Genomic DNA, 16,455 nt, shown 5'->3' on the forward strand with positions numbered 1-16,455 from the left:
TTTGCTGCATAGTATTCCACTGTATGAATATACCAGAATTTATTCCTTCCCCTGTGGATGGAGTTATGGGCTGTTACGAGGAGTGCTGCTGTGATCATTCCTGAATATGTAACTCTCGGGGTTCATGTCTGTTGGGTTTATGCCTGGGGTGAAATTGCTGGCTTGTGGGATTTCCTTGTGTTCAGTTCTGGTAGGTACTGTCTCACAGTTTTCCCAAAATATTTACACCAGTTTACACTCTCACCAGGCATGAGTGAGGTTTCCGTTTGTTTCCTTGATGTGGTCCATCTTGTTCATTTTGGTTGTTCCGATGAGTGTAATTTTCATTTCTCTCATGGCTCATGAGGTTGAGCTTTTCTTGTATTTCTTGGCACTTTTATTTTCTCTCTTGTGAAAGGTTCCTGGAGGACTCAAAACAGTAGAGAGACTTTTGAGGACCAGACGCTGCCATGGAAGTTCGTCTGGAAATGCTGGGCCCTGTCAGAGGAGCAAGCCCTCTCCTCGATTTTTGCTTCCTTCAGCGGATTCACTGAATCCTCTCTCTGTAGAACACAGCAGGGTGGACTGTGGGAGCTGGAGCGCCAGCACAGGAGGAGTCTAGTTTTCTAGCTTTTAGAGATGAGAACAGAAGGGTGGGTTTTGTCTGCTGCCTTCTAGGCCCAGCTCTGTTCTCTCTGGATGCACAGTTGTGACCTGACAGTTGTCTTAGTAGGAGAGAGTGTCCTGGGGGGCCACACGAGGCCCACAAGATGGGGGCCCCATTTTCCTGTCTCTCTCGTATTGGAGGCAGCCTTTTTAGACAGTGTTAAACAAAGGTTCGAATTTTTGAAAAATTGGGGTCAGATTTTTTTTTTTCTTTTGCGTATGAAGGATGCCTAGGCTATTTTCTTTCCAGATGAATAAGAAGAGAATGTTCTGAAATTACCTGGAGCCAAAACTCCTGTGCTTTCATGCGAGCGAATGAGAGAGCGTGCTTGCTGTGGAAAGGCAGGACACTCCTGACACTGATGTTTATGTATTTAACACGCAGATAGACATCTAGTTGGAAGAGTATGACCCAGGGGCCTGTGGGAGGTCATCGCAGCCCTTTCACTCCTCCACGTCGCCTGCCAGCCCTTGAAGCATTCAGGGTCGTGACCCCAAGGCCAGACAGATGCAGAGATCCTGGGCTATTTTTAATGGCCGTTTGCCAGGGATTTCATTTCTCCCCATTGCGAGCACCATGTCTGGACTCTCCAAGTGTTAGAACAGAAACAGAGGGAGGGAGAGAAGGGCAGAGTGGAGAGTCAGGAGCTACTCGGCCGGAGTGCAGAGCGGGTCCGAGTTCAGACGTGGCACTCTCAGCACTCCTGACCCCTTTTTTCACTTTCTCTGTGCATTTTCTACCTTCAGGGCTCAGCCTAGATCTCACTGATTCTGTAATTCCATCCCAAGCCTGGATTTTAGGATCTGGGGCCCCCAGGGTTGCTGTCTCCGGACCTGCAGTGCATCTGGTGGCGACCGTCCATTTGCTCACCTGCACCTCGTTATGGGCTGTGTGCTGTGTGAGGGCAGGGCCGGGTTGGCCCACCGCCCCCCACCAGGTCTCCAGCTCCTGGAACCTGGCGCAGAGCGGGTTCTCGCCCAGCCCGTGCTCTGTGTGTGTGAGCGGCCTGCTCCGAGCACACCTCTGGCCCCTCTGGGCAGGGTGCCTGCAGCTTGGGTGGCTGGCCACAGGCAGTCCCAGGCCTTCTGTCTTCTCCGCTGCTGCTGGGCTAACCTGAACGAGAGTAGGTTCCAGCTCCGAGTGAAGACGGGGAGTTTATGCCAGGAACTATCCTAGTCCTCAGCAGCAGGTGTGAGAAATTCCTTCACCAGCTGCAGTCTTGCCATCCCGCAAAATCTGATGGTGGTGAATGGCTGAATCAAATTCTTTCTCTTCTTACAAGAATAACTGCCATCTTCCACATGATGGACCGTTGAGACACAGCAGCCAGAGCTGACTCTGAAATCCTAGCACGGTTGGTTGTCTGCAGCCCAGGGCAGTTCACTACCAACCTGTGTTTAGGTAATGGCTGCAGAGCCAGCAGCCGGCCCAGGACAGTCCCCACCAATGGGCAGTTCAGAACTGGAGTGGAGCTTTCATGAGGACAGAGAAGTGGGGAGAAAAGGACCAGCTGTTCTCCTTATTTGCAGGCAATATGTCTGCAGCCTGCTTACAAAAGGTTCAGCCAAAGAAATGGCATATATGTCTGTGTGTATGTGGGAGTGTGGAGAAGGGCAAGCGAGAGCTTCACAGCCCGGCAGGATGGCATCAAGTGATGCGGGCTGAGAGAGGCCGCTGTTCAGTGTCCTGTTACCCCACCGTTCTGCAGCCTGGACATTCAAGTAAGAATCTGGGGATACAAGGAGTTATTATTCTCGAAGTAGCAACCAGAAATGTACATGAAGCATCTCTGAAGTTACTTTACCAATTAGTTAACTACTGTATGCCTGTCCCTTTCCCCCAAAAATTCAAGACAGGTTACAGGAAATACATAAAATAATGAAATATAATTGTTTTTAATTGAAAAAATTGGTTCTTAGAAGTTATAAATTGGGAAATACATGGCTTTATATGTCTGTGTGATATATATGGGGCTCCACTATGTATACTGTTCTGTCACTTTATTGATAGTGTATTATAAATATCTTTAAGTAGTAGTAGCAATAGTATAGTGCAGTATAGTACATGGTAGTTAACAACTATAGATCATATACTTTTATTGTCTTCATAATATTTTTTTTAATGCTAATACCACAGAACATTGAGTCAAAACTCTTGGTATACATTTCCATTGCTTCTCTTCTCACCTTTTTACACATTTATGATGAACATACATTAAACATATAATGAGCATTGTTCTCTATAAGGTGACAGTGACTATCACATACGTGCATCTTCGTGCACCTGGGGGATTATTTTCTTAGAGTGGGTTTTCCCGAGTCAAAGATCTGGCCTTTTTCTAAGACCTTTTTTTTTTTTTTGGAGTAAAATATATATAACATCAAGTTTACCATTTTGACTATTTTTAAATGGACAATTCCGTTTTATTAAGCATGTTTGCAGTGTTGTGCAACCATCACCATTATCCATTTTCAGAATTTTTTCATCCCCCCCAAACAACTCTGTACCCAGTGAACAGTAACTGCCGACCTCCCCCTCCCCCAGCCTCTGGTGACCTCTGTTCTACTTCCTGTCTTTATGAATCTGCCTCTTCTAGGTACTTCATACAAGTGGAGTCATACAGTAGATGTCCTTTTTTGTCTGGTACATTTCCCTTACCATAATGCTTTCAGAGTTTATCCTTATTGTAATATGTATTAGAATTTCATTCCTTCTTATGATTGGATAATATTCCATTGTACGGATCAACCACATTTTGCTTACCCATCATCCATCTGTGGATACTTGGGTTTCCACCTTTTGGCTCCTGTGAATAAGGTTGCTGTGAACATTCATGTACAAGTTTGTGTTTGAGTCTCTGCTTTCAATTCCTTTGAGCATATCTAGCATCAGAATTGCCGGATCCTGGGCAGTTCACTTTAACTTTCTGAGGAACCACTGAGCTTTTCCACAGCAGCTGTGCCATTTTACATCCCCACCAGCAGTGTACGAGGCTTCTGGTTTCTCCACGCCTTCATCAGTACTTCGTATCTTCCTTTTTGTGGTTGTTGTTGTTTTTAAATAATAGCAATCCTAATAGACGTGAAGTAGTACTAGATATTTCTTAAGGCTTTTCTTACTGATTTCCAAAACTATGCTACTCCCACCAGTGGCTTCCCCAGGCCTACATCAAAGCCGGGTATTCTTTCTCACCTTTGTTAATCTGATAGGTGATTTTTTTTTTTTTTTGAGTTCTTCTGTGGTGTTAGTTTTCTGTTCTTTGATTTCTAATGAAATCAAACTTTTTCCCATAAAATTATAGACCATTTAGATGTATATCTGATACATTGCCTATTAATGTATTTACCAATTTTCCTGTAAGTGACCCTAATAGGGGTCACTTTTTAAAAAGTTTAGAAGCCACCCCTGCACATTGTACCTTGAATTTTCTTCTCTTCATGGCCAGTGCCTGTTGAACGTGATCCCCTGGTTCTGTAGCCTGTTATCAGCAGTCCAGGGAAGAGTTCTGTGCAGACCCTGTCCTGTCGACAGCTGGTGACTTTGACCATGATGGGACTGTCCACTGTGGCTCTTGTTCCCAGCCTCACCCATCTGCAAGCTAAACAGAGTGCCCTATGTCACCTCTTATTTGCATCACACAACCTCATGGGCTTTACTGTGATCACATATGTTTCATCCTTTTTGGATTTGTATATGCCTCTGAGATAGGATCCTTCTCACTGGGCCCTTTGATAGGGCCAGTGATGAGTCGGGCCGAGGAGAGCACAGCAGAGTGCATTCCGCCAGATGAGCTAAGCTGAACCGGTTTATTGAAAACATCTGTAAACCATGAACTGGGTTAGCACTGTGTGTACATGGCCATGTAAGCTCAGCCACACACAGCCCTCCCCACCCAGGCACTTGCATGGCTCTCCTTTGTCAGATGTCCCTGCGCCTGGCATGGTGGCCCAGATTTTAGGCCTCCATCAGATCAGAATGGATGGAGCTTCCCCCAGTGACTCAGTCAGTAAAGAATTGCAGGAGACACAGGTTCGATCCCTGGGTCTGGAAGATCCCCTGGAGGAGGGCATGACAACCCACTCTAGTATTCTTGCCTGGGAAATCCAATGGACAGAGAGCCATGCAGGCAGTTACAAAGAGTCAGACACGACTGAAGTGACTTGGCAGGCATGTACACATGGATCAGAAACATCTAAAAGCTGCCACTGCACTTCCCCTGTCCTTGGCTACATAGCACCAAGGGTGCTCCATGTACTAAGCACCAGCACTTGTTCACACGAGGTGGAAATAACCTTGCTCAGCCACATACATTTGGGAATTGGGGTGAAAGCTGTTAAAAGACGATCTGGCAAGAAGAAGGCTTGGGGGGAAAGAATTGACTCTGCAAGGCAGAGGTTGTGGTTTCATTACAGATGGTAAGACTTTGCAGCAGCCTGGCCCCACCCCCACCCCTACCCCCACCACAAAAGAAAGGAAAGAGAACAAATGAAGTGTCTGTAGGAGAGACCAACCAAACATGTCTGGTTGATCACACGATGAACTCCTGCTGAGGTGGAACAAGCAAAACAGCACATCCATTTATCAGTTCAGTTCAGTTGCTCAGTCGTGTCCAACTCTTTGCGACCCCATGGACTGCAGCATGCCAGCCTTCCCTGTCTGTCACCAACTCCCGGAGCCTACTCAAACTCATGTCCATCACGTCGGTGATGCCATCCAACCATCTCATCCTTTGTCCCCTTCTCCCCCACCTTCAGTCTTTCCCGGCATCAGGGTCTTTTCCAGTGAGTTGGTTCTTCACATCAGGTGGCCAAAGTATTGGAGTTTCAGCTTCAGCATCAGTCTTTCCAATGAATATTCAGGACTGATTTCCTGTAGGATTGACTGGTTGGATCTCCTTGTTGCCCAGGGGACTCTCAAGAGTCTTCTCCAACACCACAGTTCAAAAGCATCAATTCTTCAGTGCTCAGCTTTCTTTATAGTCCACCTCTCACATCCATACATGACTACTGGAAAAACCATAGCTTTGACTAGACAGACCTTTGTTGGCAAAGTAATGTCTCTGCTTTTTAATATGCTGCCTAGGTTGGTCATAGCTTTAATTCCAAGGAGCAAGCATCTTTTAATTTCATGGCTGTACACTGTTTATAATAGCCAGGACATGGAAGCAACCTAGATGCCCATCAGCAGATGAATGGATAAGGAAGCTGTGGTACATATACACCATGGAATGTTACTCAGCCGTTAAAAAGAATTCATTTGAATCAGTCCTAATGAGATGGATGAAACTGGAGCCCATTATACAGAGTGTAGTAAGCCAGAAAGATAAAGAACATTACAGCATACTAACACATATATATGGAATTTAGAAAGATGGTAACGATAACCCTATTTGCAAAACAGAAAAAGAGACACAGAAATACAGAACAGACTTTTGAACTCTGTGGGAGAAGGTGAGGGTGGGATGTTTCAAAAGAACAGCATGTATACTATCTGTGGTGAAACAGATCACCAGCCCAGGTGGGATGCATGAGACAAGTGCTCGGGCCTGGTGCACTGGGAAGACCCAGAGGAATCGGGTGGAGAGGGAGGTGGGAGGGGGGATCGGGATGGGGAATACGTGTAAATCTATGGCTGATTCATATCAATGTATGACAAAACCCACTGAAATGTTGTGAAGTAATTAGCCTCCAACTAATAAAAAAAATAATAATAAAATAAAAAAAAAAAAAGAAAAAAAAATTTCATGGCTGTAGTCACCATCTGCAGTGATTTTGGAGCCCCCCAAAAATAAAGTCTCTCACTGTTTGTATTGTTTCCCCATCTTTTTGCCATGAAGTGATGGGACTGGATGCCATGATCTTAATTTTCTGAATGTTGAGTTTTAAGCCACCTTTTTCACTCTCCTCTTTGACTTTCAAGAGGCTCTTTAGTTCTTTGCTTTCTGCCATAAGGGTGGTGTCACCTGCGTATCTGAGGTTATTGTTATTTCTCCCGGCAGTCTTGATTCCAACTTGTGCTTCATCCATCCTGGCATTTTGCATGACGTACTCTGCATATAAGTTAAATAAGCAGGGTGACAATATATAGCCTTGACATACTCTTTTCCCGATTTGGAACCTGTTGTTCCATCTCCAGTTCTAACTGTTGGTTCTTGACCTGCGTACAGATTTCTCAGGAGGCAGGTCAGGTGGTCTGGTATTCCCATCTCTTGAAGAGTTTTCCACAGTTTGTTGTGACATCCATTTGTGCTGATTCGGAAATAGCTCCAAGAATCATTAAATGAAAAAAAACAACAACTGCAAAACAGCACCCTGTGGAGTCTCCCTCTCCTTCCTGACCCAGAGGTCATGCTTTGTGTAAAGGTCAACAGGAAAGAGGGAGAGGGAGGTCAAACAGGCTGTTCTTGCGTCTGGTCTTTCTATAGACAGCAGCTGTCACGGGAGGTGCCCAAGGAGAGAGGGGACTTTGGTGAGAAGATTCAGGTTTGCAGGAAGACATTAGAGGACCTTCCATGCCACCTGCAGGAGTTTTGAGGAGGAGCGACAGGACAGGGGGCTGGGGGCGGTGCTTAGCTTGAAAGGAGCCTCCCCCTTTGGGATCCTGGCCAGGGTGGGCTCTGAGCCTCCATGTGCCCATCCGTGCTCTCTTGCCCGTGCTGGTTATGAGGACCCAGCAGTAATGCCTGCGAAGCCCTGAGCCCAGCGCCTGGCACACGGTGCTCAGTATTGACAGCCATTCTCATGGTCACTGCAATGCTTGCTGTCCCCTCCATGCCAGGCCAGAGGGGACGGGTAGACTTCCATGCTCCTGCTGTTTGGTTCAGCCATCCGGAAGGCCAGGTATTTTCTCTGTGATTCCCAAGGGCCCAGGTCAGCAGGAGATGCTGGCCATTTCCATTTGCTCTCCCGTGCGTCCCTGCCACGTGCTGATACTGGTGCCTCGCGGCTGCCTCTCCCTGGCCTTGGGAATGTCTCACAGCCCTCGTTTCTTCCATCAGTCGACTCCAACGACAGCCTCTATGGGGGAGACGCCAAGTTTCTGGCTGAAAACAACAAGCTGTGCGAGACGGTGATGGCTCAGATCCTGGAGCATCTGAAAACCTTGGCCAAGGATGAGGTGGGTGCCCACTGCCCCCCCTACCCCCGCCACTTGCCCCAAAATCACAGGTTCCCAGGGTGCTTGGACACTGTTTCGTCCTGAGAGTAGTGTGCTTATGTGAAGACTGTTCATCGGGGGCCCCGGGGCCTTTGTTGCTGCCGTTTTCTCTGCCTGCACTGCGCCTTCCCACCCGGGGTTCCCCTGGCCACCCCGCTCATCATTCTAGTCACAACTCAAGTGCGTCCTCAGAGTGGCCTTCCCTGACCCCTGTCTCAAGCAGCCACGCCCTCCTGCATCCCTCTGAATCTCTGTGTGTGTCCCTGTGGCGCTTGGGCGTGCTCTGAAACACTGTGTGCGTGTTCACTTGTTAGTCACCTGCTGCCCCCACCAGAATGTAAGCTCCATGTGGCCAGGCCCTGGAGACCTGGGTCTTGGAGACCTGCCTGTGCCAGAGACGGGGTCCTGGGATCCCTCTGTCCCTCACCTCAGCATCCTCCCCTGAAACCTGGCATGCAGCGGGTGCTCAGCCTGAGCATGCTGAGTGATAATAGCCTGTACTTGCACACCTTAGCTCTTCGGACACCCTCAACAGGCCTATGATGTGTGTGCTGTTTTTATTCTCCTTCAACAGGAAAGAAAACAGAGGCTCAGAGAGGTTTCCAGAGCCCCCGGTTTCCTCTGGTTGTGACAGAACAGGGTTCCTGGCCCAGCCCCCAGGCCTGAATCCTTACCACTGCACTGCCCTCCTCAGTGAGGCCTTTCCGCTTATGGAAGTGGAAAGTGGCATGTGGTGTCACCCAGCCCCGGCAACAGGCTGTGCTTTCCTAGCTTTTCTGTTGTGTTTTTCTCTGCCTTGGCTGCGCATCGCGGCTTGCTAGTTCCCCAACCAGGGATTGAACCCACGCCCTTGACAGTGAAAGCTTGGAGTCCTAACCATTGGACCACCAGGGGATTCCCATTCCAGCCTCTCTTGTAATAAGTGTAGTGTGGAGAGCTTTGTATGCATTGTTTCAGCTGAGTCTCATGACCGTCCAGTGAGTGGGGACGGCTGTTACCCTTTATACCTTAGAGAAACTGATCCTAGAATGGCAGCTATGCAGTGTGGTCAAGACAATGTTCTAGACCCCATGCTCTGATCCCTGAATGTGTTCTTTTATCAGCTGTTGCCTTTTCAGAGTGGTTTTTCCCGTATTTTCCATATAGATAGATGGTTGATTAATTTCAAAATAATTTCCAAGTTATCCTACAGTCTAAATAACTACCTGGTATCCTTCCCCAGTATTCCAGTTTTGCAACTTCAGCTCAAACATGTGGGTGACAGATGGATCCCAGAAGCCCTGTCTTAGGCTTGTTGGGGATGGTTGTTCAGACATTAAGACTGATACCTGTTGTGTATTCAAGGTGGGGAGGTTGGCAGGGTAGCTCAGATGGTAAAGAATCTGCCTGCAATGCAGGAGACCTGAGTTCGATCCCTGGATTGAGAAGATCCCCTGAAGAAGGGAATGGTAACCCACTCCTGTGTTCTTGCTTGGAGAATTCCACAGACAGAGGAACCTGGGGTCTCAAAGAGTCAGACACAACTGAGCAACTAACAAACACTTTCACTTCACTTTAGGTCAAAGCCAGTGCCTGACCTTTCCCTGTGTCCTTCCCCGGGACAGTTGTTGCCAGACTTTCTGCTTCTGTATTCCCCCTGCCATACCCCCTTCCCACCCCAAATCTTGTTCTTTGTCATTCCAAGCTGTCTGCTTGCATCTCTGAGCATTTCAATTTTTTAAAATCCCATCTAGCATGAGACAACCTGACACCTCGTTCCTGATCCCACCCTAGCAGATTCCTATTTTCTCTCACTGCCACTCACCCCCACCCCACTCCAGTTCCCTTTCCCAGACCCAGGACAGATTTCAGACTGCTTGGTTCCCAGCCCTCCCCTTCCTTCCACACACTTCCCCAGCTCCCTTTTTTCCAACCTGGAGTCTCACTTTCCTAGGATTTGCTTCTGTACCCCCATCCACCAAATCCTTTGAAGACAAAATAAGATCAAACTGGATTTTTAATTTATTTCTTATTCACGTCTAGGACTGTATAGCATGCCACCATTGCCCTTCCCGCCCTTCCCCACCCCAACACAAAGCCACAAGAATATTCTGTAGCTGTGAGTGCACACACACACAACATACATATATGTCCTGGGTTCTTATTCTCTCCAGGGTATTCAAGCAGGTCCGAGAAAGAGTGGAGCATTTTCCAGACTCCATTCCCCAGTGGCCACTACCAAGGTCAGGGGCACAGCGTAAAGGGCCAGCCTTAAGGTTAGCAGTCCAGAGGGCAGATGGAAAACCCAGAACCACTGCCACCCTGGGGGCCCCGAGTGCCTCCTAGAGCCCTCTCCAGGGATGGGAGGGTTGTAGGTGGGTCCCACTGACCTGGGACCCACGGGGTGCAGGGCTGCAGAACTCTGGGGGAATTCATGCATGGAGAGTGTTGGCTGTCAGTGGAGGGAGCAGCATTGGAACCCTAGTTAGAAGAGGTAACTCCACTCCTCCAATCAGAAGGCCTTTTTTGAATGGTGTCAACTTGGTTTCTGCAGTTGGCGGCTTTCTGAGAGAGCCCTCACCACCCTGCAGAAGAAAGGGGAGTTCTTCACCTTCTGTCTGCACTGACCAAACTGGTCACGTCCCTTCTGCTCCCCTGCTCTGAAGGATCCTTAGCACCTTCCCAATCCCTGCAAACATGGGCCCTGGCTCTTGCTTCCTGCCAGAGCAGGGCTGTGTATTTAATTGAAAATGCCTTTCTTCACTCTGATGCCACAGGCTGGGTCTAATCAGAGGTGGCTGCTGACAGCATAAACGACCACAGTCTAGGACCTCCAGGCTCACAATAAAAATGAGCCCAGAGCCATATAACCTGCAACTATTTTAACTTGTCTCTTTTTCTTTTGGGGGAGGAGGCATTGATGGTGATAACAGCTGAAATACTTCTGAAGGAATAGCAGGGCTGGAATGTTTCCGAAGGACATTTCAACCCATATAAATACCAGGGATGCTCACTGAAAGTGTCTGTCCATATATGCACATTTATTGGGAAAAACATGGGTGGACCAAGCTAAGATGGAACACGTCATCCTTCATTTTAACAATGTGCTGTGAGATTCGGCACAGGCGGCCCTGGGGGGCAGAGGCTTCTAGAGCCTGGAGCAGGAGCGCTCTGAGCTCTCTCTGCTGCGGGGGAGCCAAGCTCGGCGCCGTGAAAGCCCTGCGCTGGCGCCCGAGCTGAGTGCCTCACCTCTCAGCACTGACTGGTGTCAGCCCTGCCTCCGAGCTGCCCTCCACCCGCACGTGAAGGAGCCAGCCCTGCTCTAGTCACGCGCTTCACGAAGCTGTTTGTTTGGGTGTGGTGAAGCTGGGAACCACGCCAGACCCTTACAACTTCCTGGAAGTGACAGTTCCCCTAGGCAAAGAATCAAAAGCAGCCCCTTTCTATTGAAAAGCTCTGTGGAGATTGGAGGGGCTTGAGGCCTGGGTTTGATTCTCTCCCGTGTTCACAGTTTCCTGGGTCTCTCTGCATGTCGGGCAGCCTGCCTGCTCATTCCCAGACCCTTCTCTAATGATTTCATTTTTAATGTTTTCATTTAAAACACATGCAAAACTGGGCTTGTAGGGTAAAATGCTTGAGAAGATACAGAACAGAGAAAAAGCCAGTGAGATGCTGTTTTCCTTGTTTGACTTTTTAAAACTCTGCCCTGCTTCCAGGAAATGTAGTTAAAAGGCACCTCTCAGAAGAATCTTATTTGAGCACTTTCTTTGAGGTTGGTCCTCTGGACCTGAGTAGAAGTCAGGGCCCTCGTTTCCAGGCATCTCCAGTTTAAAGGGAGAGCAGGATAGACTGGAACCCACTGGATGATCTCTGCCCGGTTCCCGGCAGGGGCAAGCTCATTGTCTGATTAAACAAAGGAGCCCAAAGTAGGCAGTGGTCAGCCAGTTAGTGATCTGCTGGCCAGGTGGTTGCCGCCTTCCCTCCACACCTGCAAGGTGGGGACCCGACAGCACGACCCCTCCCTTTGACGGCAGTGTTGTTCAGTTGGGTCAGCTGCTGCTGTGATGGTCACTGGTCCAGGCTGTTGCCAGGGCAGGCTCAATTTTGGGGGGCCTGAGTCTCTTCACTGTCACACGACACCCTCACCCAACTGCATTCTTAGCTGCCCCTTGGCAGTTTTATTGTCTTGCTTTTTTTCTCCACTAGATTTGAAATTCTCACCTGGGAGAGGGCGGCAGGAGGGGATGACTAAGTTGGCTCAGCAGTTAACACAGAGTCTGCTGCTCTGTAGGCTCCACACATGGAAGGATGGACAGTTAATAGGTTGTTTGAAGAAAGCAGGAAAAATATGTATTGTTCTAAACCACCTCAGACCATGCCTACTTCCCTGGATGAATCTGTAGCTGCACTGGGCAAATCTCTTGGCCTCTTCAGAGTTTGATCCCTGATCTGTGCTGTGCGCAGTCCTGTCGACTCTTTGCAACCCTGTGGACTGTAGCCCACCAGGCTCCTCTGTCCATGGAATTTTCCAGGCAAGAATACTGAAGTGGGTTGCCATTCCCTTCTTCAGGGGATCTTCCTTCCCGCCCCAGGGATCAAGCCTGCATCTGTTGCATCTCCTGCATTGACAGATGGATTCTTTACCAGTGCACCACCTGGGAAGCTCTTTGGATCCATAATGTGATGCTAGCCATGGGTCTTGGGGAACATCTTTTAATCTGGGTTGGGTGTGAATTGCACAGGCTCAGAACTGGACAACTGGAGCTCAGAGCCTCACTCTGCATTTGCTAGCTACGGTCCTTGAAGAAGTTCCTGAAGTTCTGACCTCATCAGCAAGATGGGAATGTAGTGGTTTCCTGTTATGGCTTTGAGTCACCCCAAACTTTAAACCCCGTTTATTATCTCACAGTTTGGGAGGTCAGAAGTCAGTGTTGGCTGGGCCAGTTTCTGTGCTCCTGGTTTCCCAAGGCCGACATCAGGTGTTGACTGGCTGGGCTCTAACCAGGAGGCACTGGGAAGAATCTCCTTCCCAGCTCATTCGAGTTGGCCACCTCAGTTCTCCTAAAGGCCAGCAGTGGTGGGTCATGTCCCTCTCAAGCTTCGAATCTCTTTAGTCTCCCTTTCTGCAGCACCTTTCCTCTGCTTTCCTCTTCCGCTAACTTGTCTCTTCAGCCTGAGAAATGTCTCTGCTTTTTAGGGCTCTAATGATTAGACCGGGCCCACCCAATAATCTAGGATTATCTCCCTAAGGTCCATAACCTTAATTACACCTGCAAAGTCTTTTCACAGTAGCACCTAGATTACTGTTTGAATAACCAGGGGGATCCTGGAGGACAGCTCTAGAATCCTACCTACCTACAGAGAGTTGTTGTAAAGATGAAGTAAGTTGTGTAAAGCACGGAGCTCATGCCTGGCACAGTGCAGGGCCCTGTACCCCACACTGTGCAAAGCAGACCCTCAAGGCTCCTGACAGCACTGATGTTTGCCAAGAGCACCCAGCAAAGGCCCGGGCGTCAGCTCTCAAGGGCCCACACAGACCTGTGATCTGACTTGGTCCTTGCTCAGGCCCACCTGCTGACTTGGGCCTTCCCAGGTGCCTCTGTTTACCTTTGGGAGCTGGCATCCTTTGTCCTGGGCCTGCTGCGTTTTGGAGATTTAGTTTCCCTTTTTCCTTTCCTATTTAAAGCCAGAGTTCAGGCTTGGTCTCCTCTGACAGTTTGGTTAGATTTTCCTTGTTGGAGTACCTCTCACATCAGATCATTGAGCAAGAGGGGAAGGATCTGGTGTTAAGCATCTCCAGTGGTTCTTGTGGGCTTTCCTGGTGACTTAGACAGTAAAGAATCTGCCTGCAGTGCTAGAGACCCAGGTTTGATCCCTGGGTCGGGAAAATCCCCTGGAAAAGGGAATGGCAACCCACTCTAGTATTCTTGCCTGTTCTTATAAGTGTTCACGGGGAGCTGAGGTCTCTTGTCTTTATTCCTGGCAGCCAGAGAGTAGGAATAATGACAGGAACTTTGGTGGCTTGAGGACACATCTGTGAGAGACCTGTTTCACCTCTGGTACTGGCATTAAAGCAAGAAGGCCGGTCTCTGCTGGCCTATGTCATTATCCCACTGAGCACCAAGTCTCATGAGAACATCACTGCCTTCTGCTTGCACTCCATGAGTAATGCCCCACACAGCATCTCATTCTTAGTCTCACTTACCCTGCAAGCTGGTATTACCTTAATTCTTCTACAGATGAAGCCGGGAGGTTAAGCAGCTCGCCCTGCAGAAGATCCATGGCAGAGCTGGCCTTGGCACCTCAGGCAGCGTCAATGCTGGGGCGAGTCTGAGCCCAGTGCCAGAGAGTAACCTCTTTTTTCCTTTTCAGGCCTTAAAGCGCCAGAGCTCTTTGGGCCTTTCGTTCTTTAACAGCATCTTGGCCCACGGGGACCTGCGCAACAACAGGCTCAACCAGCTGTCCGTCAGCCTGTGGCACCTGGCACAGAGGCACGGCTGTGTGGACACCAGGACCATGGTGAGGCGTGGGGCGGGGCGGGCGGCCCTCAGCAGCCAGCGGGCACGGCTGTCCCGGCCAGTGACGCAAGCCTGCTGGCCCAGCACGGGCGGTCTCGGGACAGCCCCCGCCTCCCCTTCCAGGAAGGTGCCAGGCCCTACAAAGGACAAACGGCTCTCCATACCTACAGGTTCAGCACCCTCAGATTCAACCAACCACAGCTCAGAAATATCCAGGGGAAAAAGCTCCAGAAAGTTTCCAAAACCTGAATTGGTCGTGTATCTGCAACTACTGACGTAGTATTTATAGTAGGGATTATAAATAACCTGGAGATGATTTCAGTATACTGGAGGGTGTATGAAGGTTACATGGAAATACTACACCAATTTCTATAAAGGATTGTGTACCCTTGGTTTGGTATCAGCTGAGGATCCTAGCACCAAGGGACCACTGAGTTACGGTATTAATTCCCTGTAAATAAGAGCCGCACGTATGAAAACATTAGTAATTCTTGATTTTAAGAGCAAGTTGTAATCTAAGGAGTCTTATTTAAAAGCTGCTGGCTTCTTCGCCTCTCTAAGAAAAAAAGCTTAAGTTCACAATATGGCTGATTTGTCAGAGCCTTGAGAACTATGAACCACAAAGGAAACAAGTCTTTCTCTTTCCTCCTAGGTAAAAACTCTGGAATACATCAAGAAGCAGAGCAAGCAGCCCGACATGGGGCATCTGACTGAGCTGGCCCTCAGGCTCCCTCTGCAGACAAGGACCTGACTCCAGGGTCTCTGATGCCAATCCAGAAAAGACCTGTTTTGTATTTTTGTTTTCATTTTTACACACATACAGATTGGTTTCTCTGCTGTTCTGCCAGTGAAGTGAAGTGGGAGCTGTCAAGAGTATTCGAATCTATTCCTGCTCACTGAGCGCGGCGTCTGTTTCTTTGCACAACTGGCCTTCAGAGAAAAACAGAGGATGCAAGTAACATCTCTTTTCGGGAAGGTTTAATTGAAAGTTAATTGAAAAAATAACCTTGAAAAGCAGTCCACTTTGAAAGAGTCACTGTGCCCTTTCCCCGATTTGCTTTATGTCAAAACCGGCTCTTGATTGGATTTTAAATATGCTTATAGATTAAAGGAGGAAAACAAGTCAGATTTAAGATTCTTTGGGGCTTCGATGGAAAATATACTGTAACTGAATAAACCTCCCTGAAGGAATATTTATGTTCATGACTGTTCATTTAATTACCACTGACTCTCACTCGTCCAGAAGAGAATGTGTCTAAACATCCTCAGTATGTGTCTAAACATACTGTCTGGTTTTCTTGCAGCCCTAACCCTAAACAGCATGTGATTCAGTCTGCTTTTTTTACTAGTTTGATGGAGTTTGATTCTTGTATTACCGCTAATGAGCTTCCACCGACATTTTATTTTGAATCAGTAAGATCATGAATATTGGTGGTAGTGGTGACTCACAGCCTAGAACCTTTGTGTAGGAAAATGCATCCAAGCTGTGGATTAAAAGTGCCCCCAAACCATTGTATTTTTGGAAGGTATCCACTGAGCAGACTACATTTCACTTCTACTCTGTGAAAAGCCTGATTACAGTTTGCACAGAAGTAGCTAAAATAATTTTTAAAAATTTATATAAACTCATGTTTTAACTGAATAGTTTGGGACCAAGAACATGCTGTGAATTTTCTGCCAGCTTAACAGTGACCCTCACCCCACCCCCAACCCAAGAATTCTGCTGAGAAAATGGCCTCCAATGAAGAACAGCGTGTACTGAAGAAAACCCATTGAGAAGGCATGGTGGCATTGCTCAAATATTCCCAAGTGGCCTTTATTACACAAGATTATTCCATTGAAATCATTTCCTAACCACTTTTACTATATGATACTGTTCATATGAAAGTCAATTGGCAAATTCAAATTACGCACTTTTAAGTCATTTCTTCTAGTTTGAGTCTATACATAGCAGACGGCATCAGTGCCCAAGCCTGAGTCAGTGAATTCCTACTGCTCTTCCATTAACCTGGACTCGGACTTTCACATTAGGTCAGGGATACGTTACACCAAAGCAGCTTCTGATTGACACGTCACCTTGGCCCAGGTGAAAGCTGAGATTTTGTGTTCTCGTGTGGGTTCCCCAGCCTGTTAACTACATAACCCAGTCTCTGAAGA

The 16,455-nt window shown here is 48.1% G+C and overlaps 1 protein-coding gene across 2 annotated transcripts in view; it reads left to right on the forward strand.

Moving 5' to 3' along the window:
* The window catches only part of VPS35L (VPS35 endosomal protein sorting factor like), a 141,305-nt gene extending 125,816 nt beyond the window's left edge, over positions 1 to 15,489 (forward strand). For both annotated transcript variants that reach the window (XM_043455866.1, XM_043455865.1), the window contains 3 exons: positions 7,644 to 7,762; positions 14,153 to 14,299; positions 14,951 to 15,489. In XM_043455866.1, coding sequence (XP_043311801.1) covers positions 7,644 to 7,762; positions 14,153 to 14,299; positions 14,951 to 15,049 — 365 coding nt within the window. In that variant the 3' untranslated portion in view covers positions 15,050 to 15,489. The remainder of the gene's footprint in view (positions 1 to 7,643; positions 7,763 to 14,152; positions 14,300 to 14,950) is intronic.
* The last annotated feature ends 966 nt before the right edge of the window (positions 15,490 to 16,455 follow it).

The sequence above is a fragment of the Cervus canadensis genome, chromosome 32, assembly GCF_019320065.1.
Source record: "Cervus canadensis isolate Bull #8, Minnesota chromosome 32, ASM1932006v1, whole genome shotgun sequence".
Taxonomy (NCBI): Eukaryota; Metazoa; Chordata; class Mammalia; order Artiodactyla; family Cervidae; genus Cervus; species Cervus canadensis.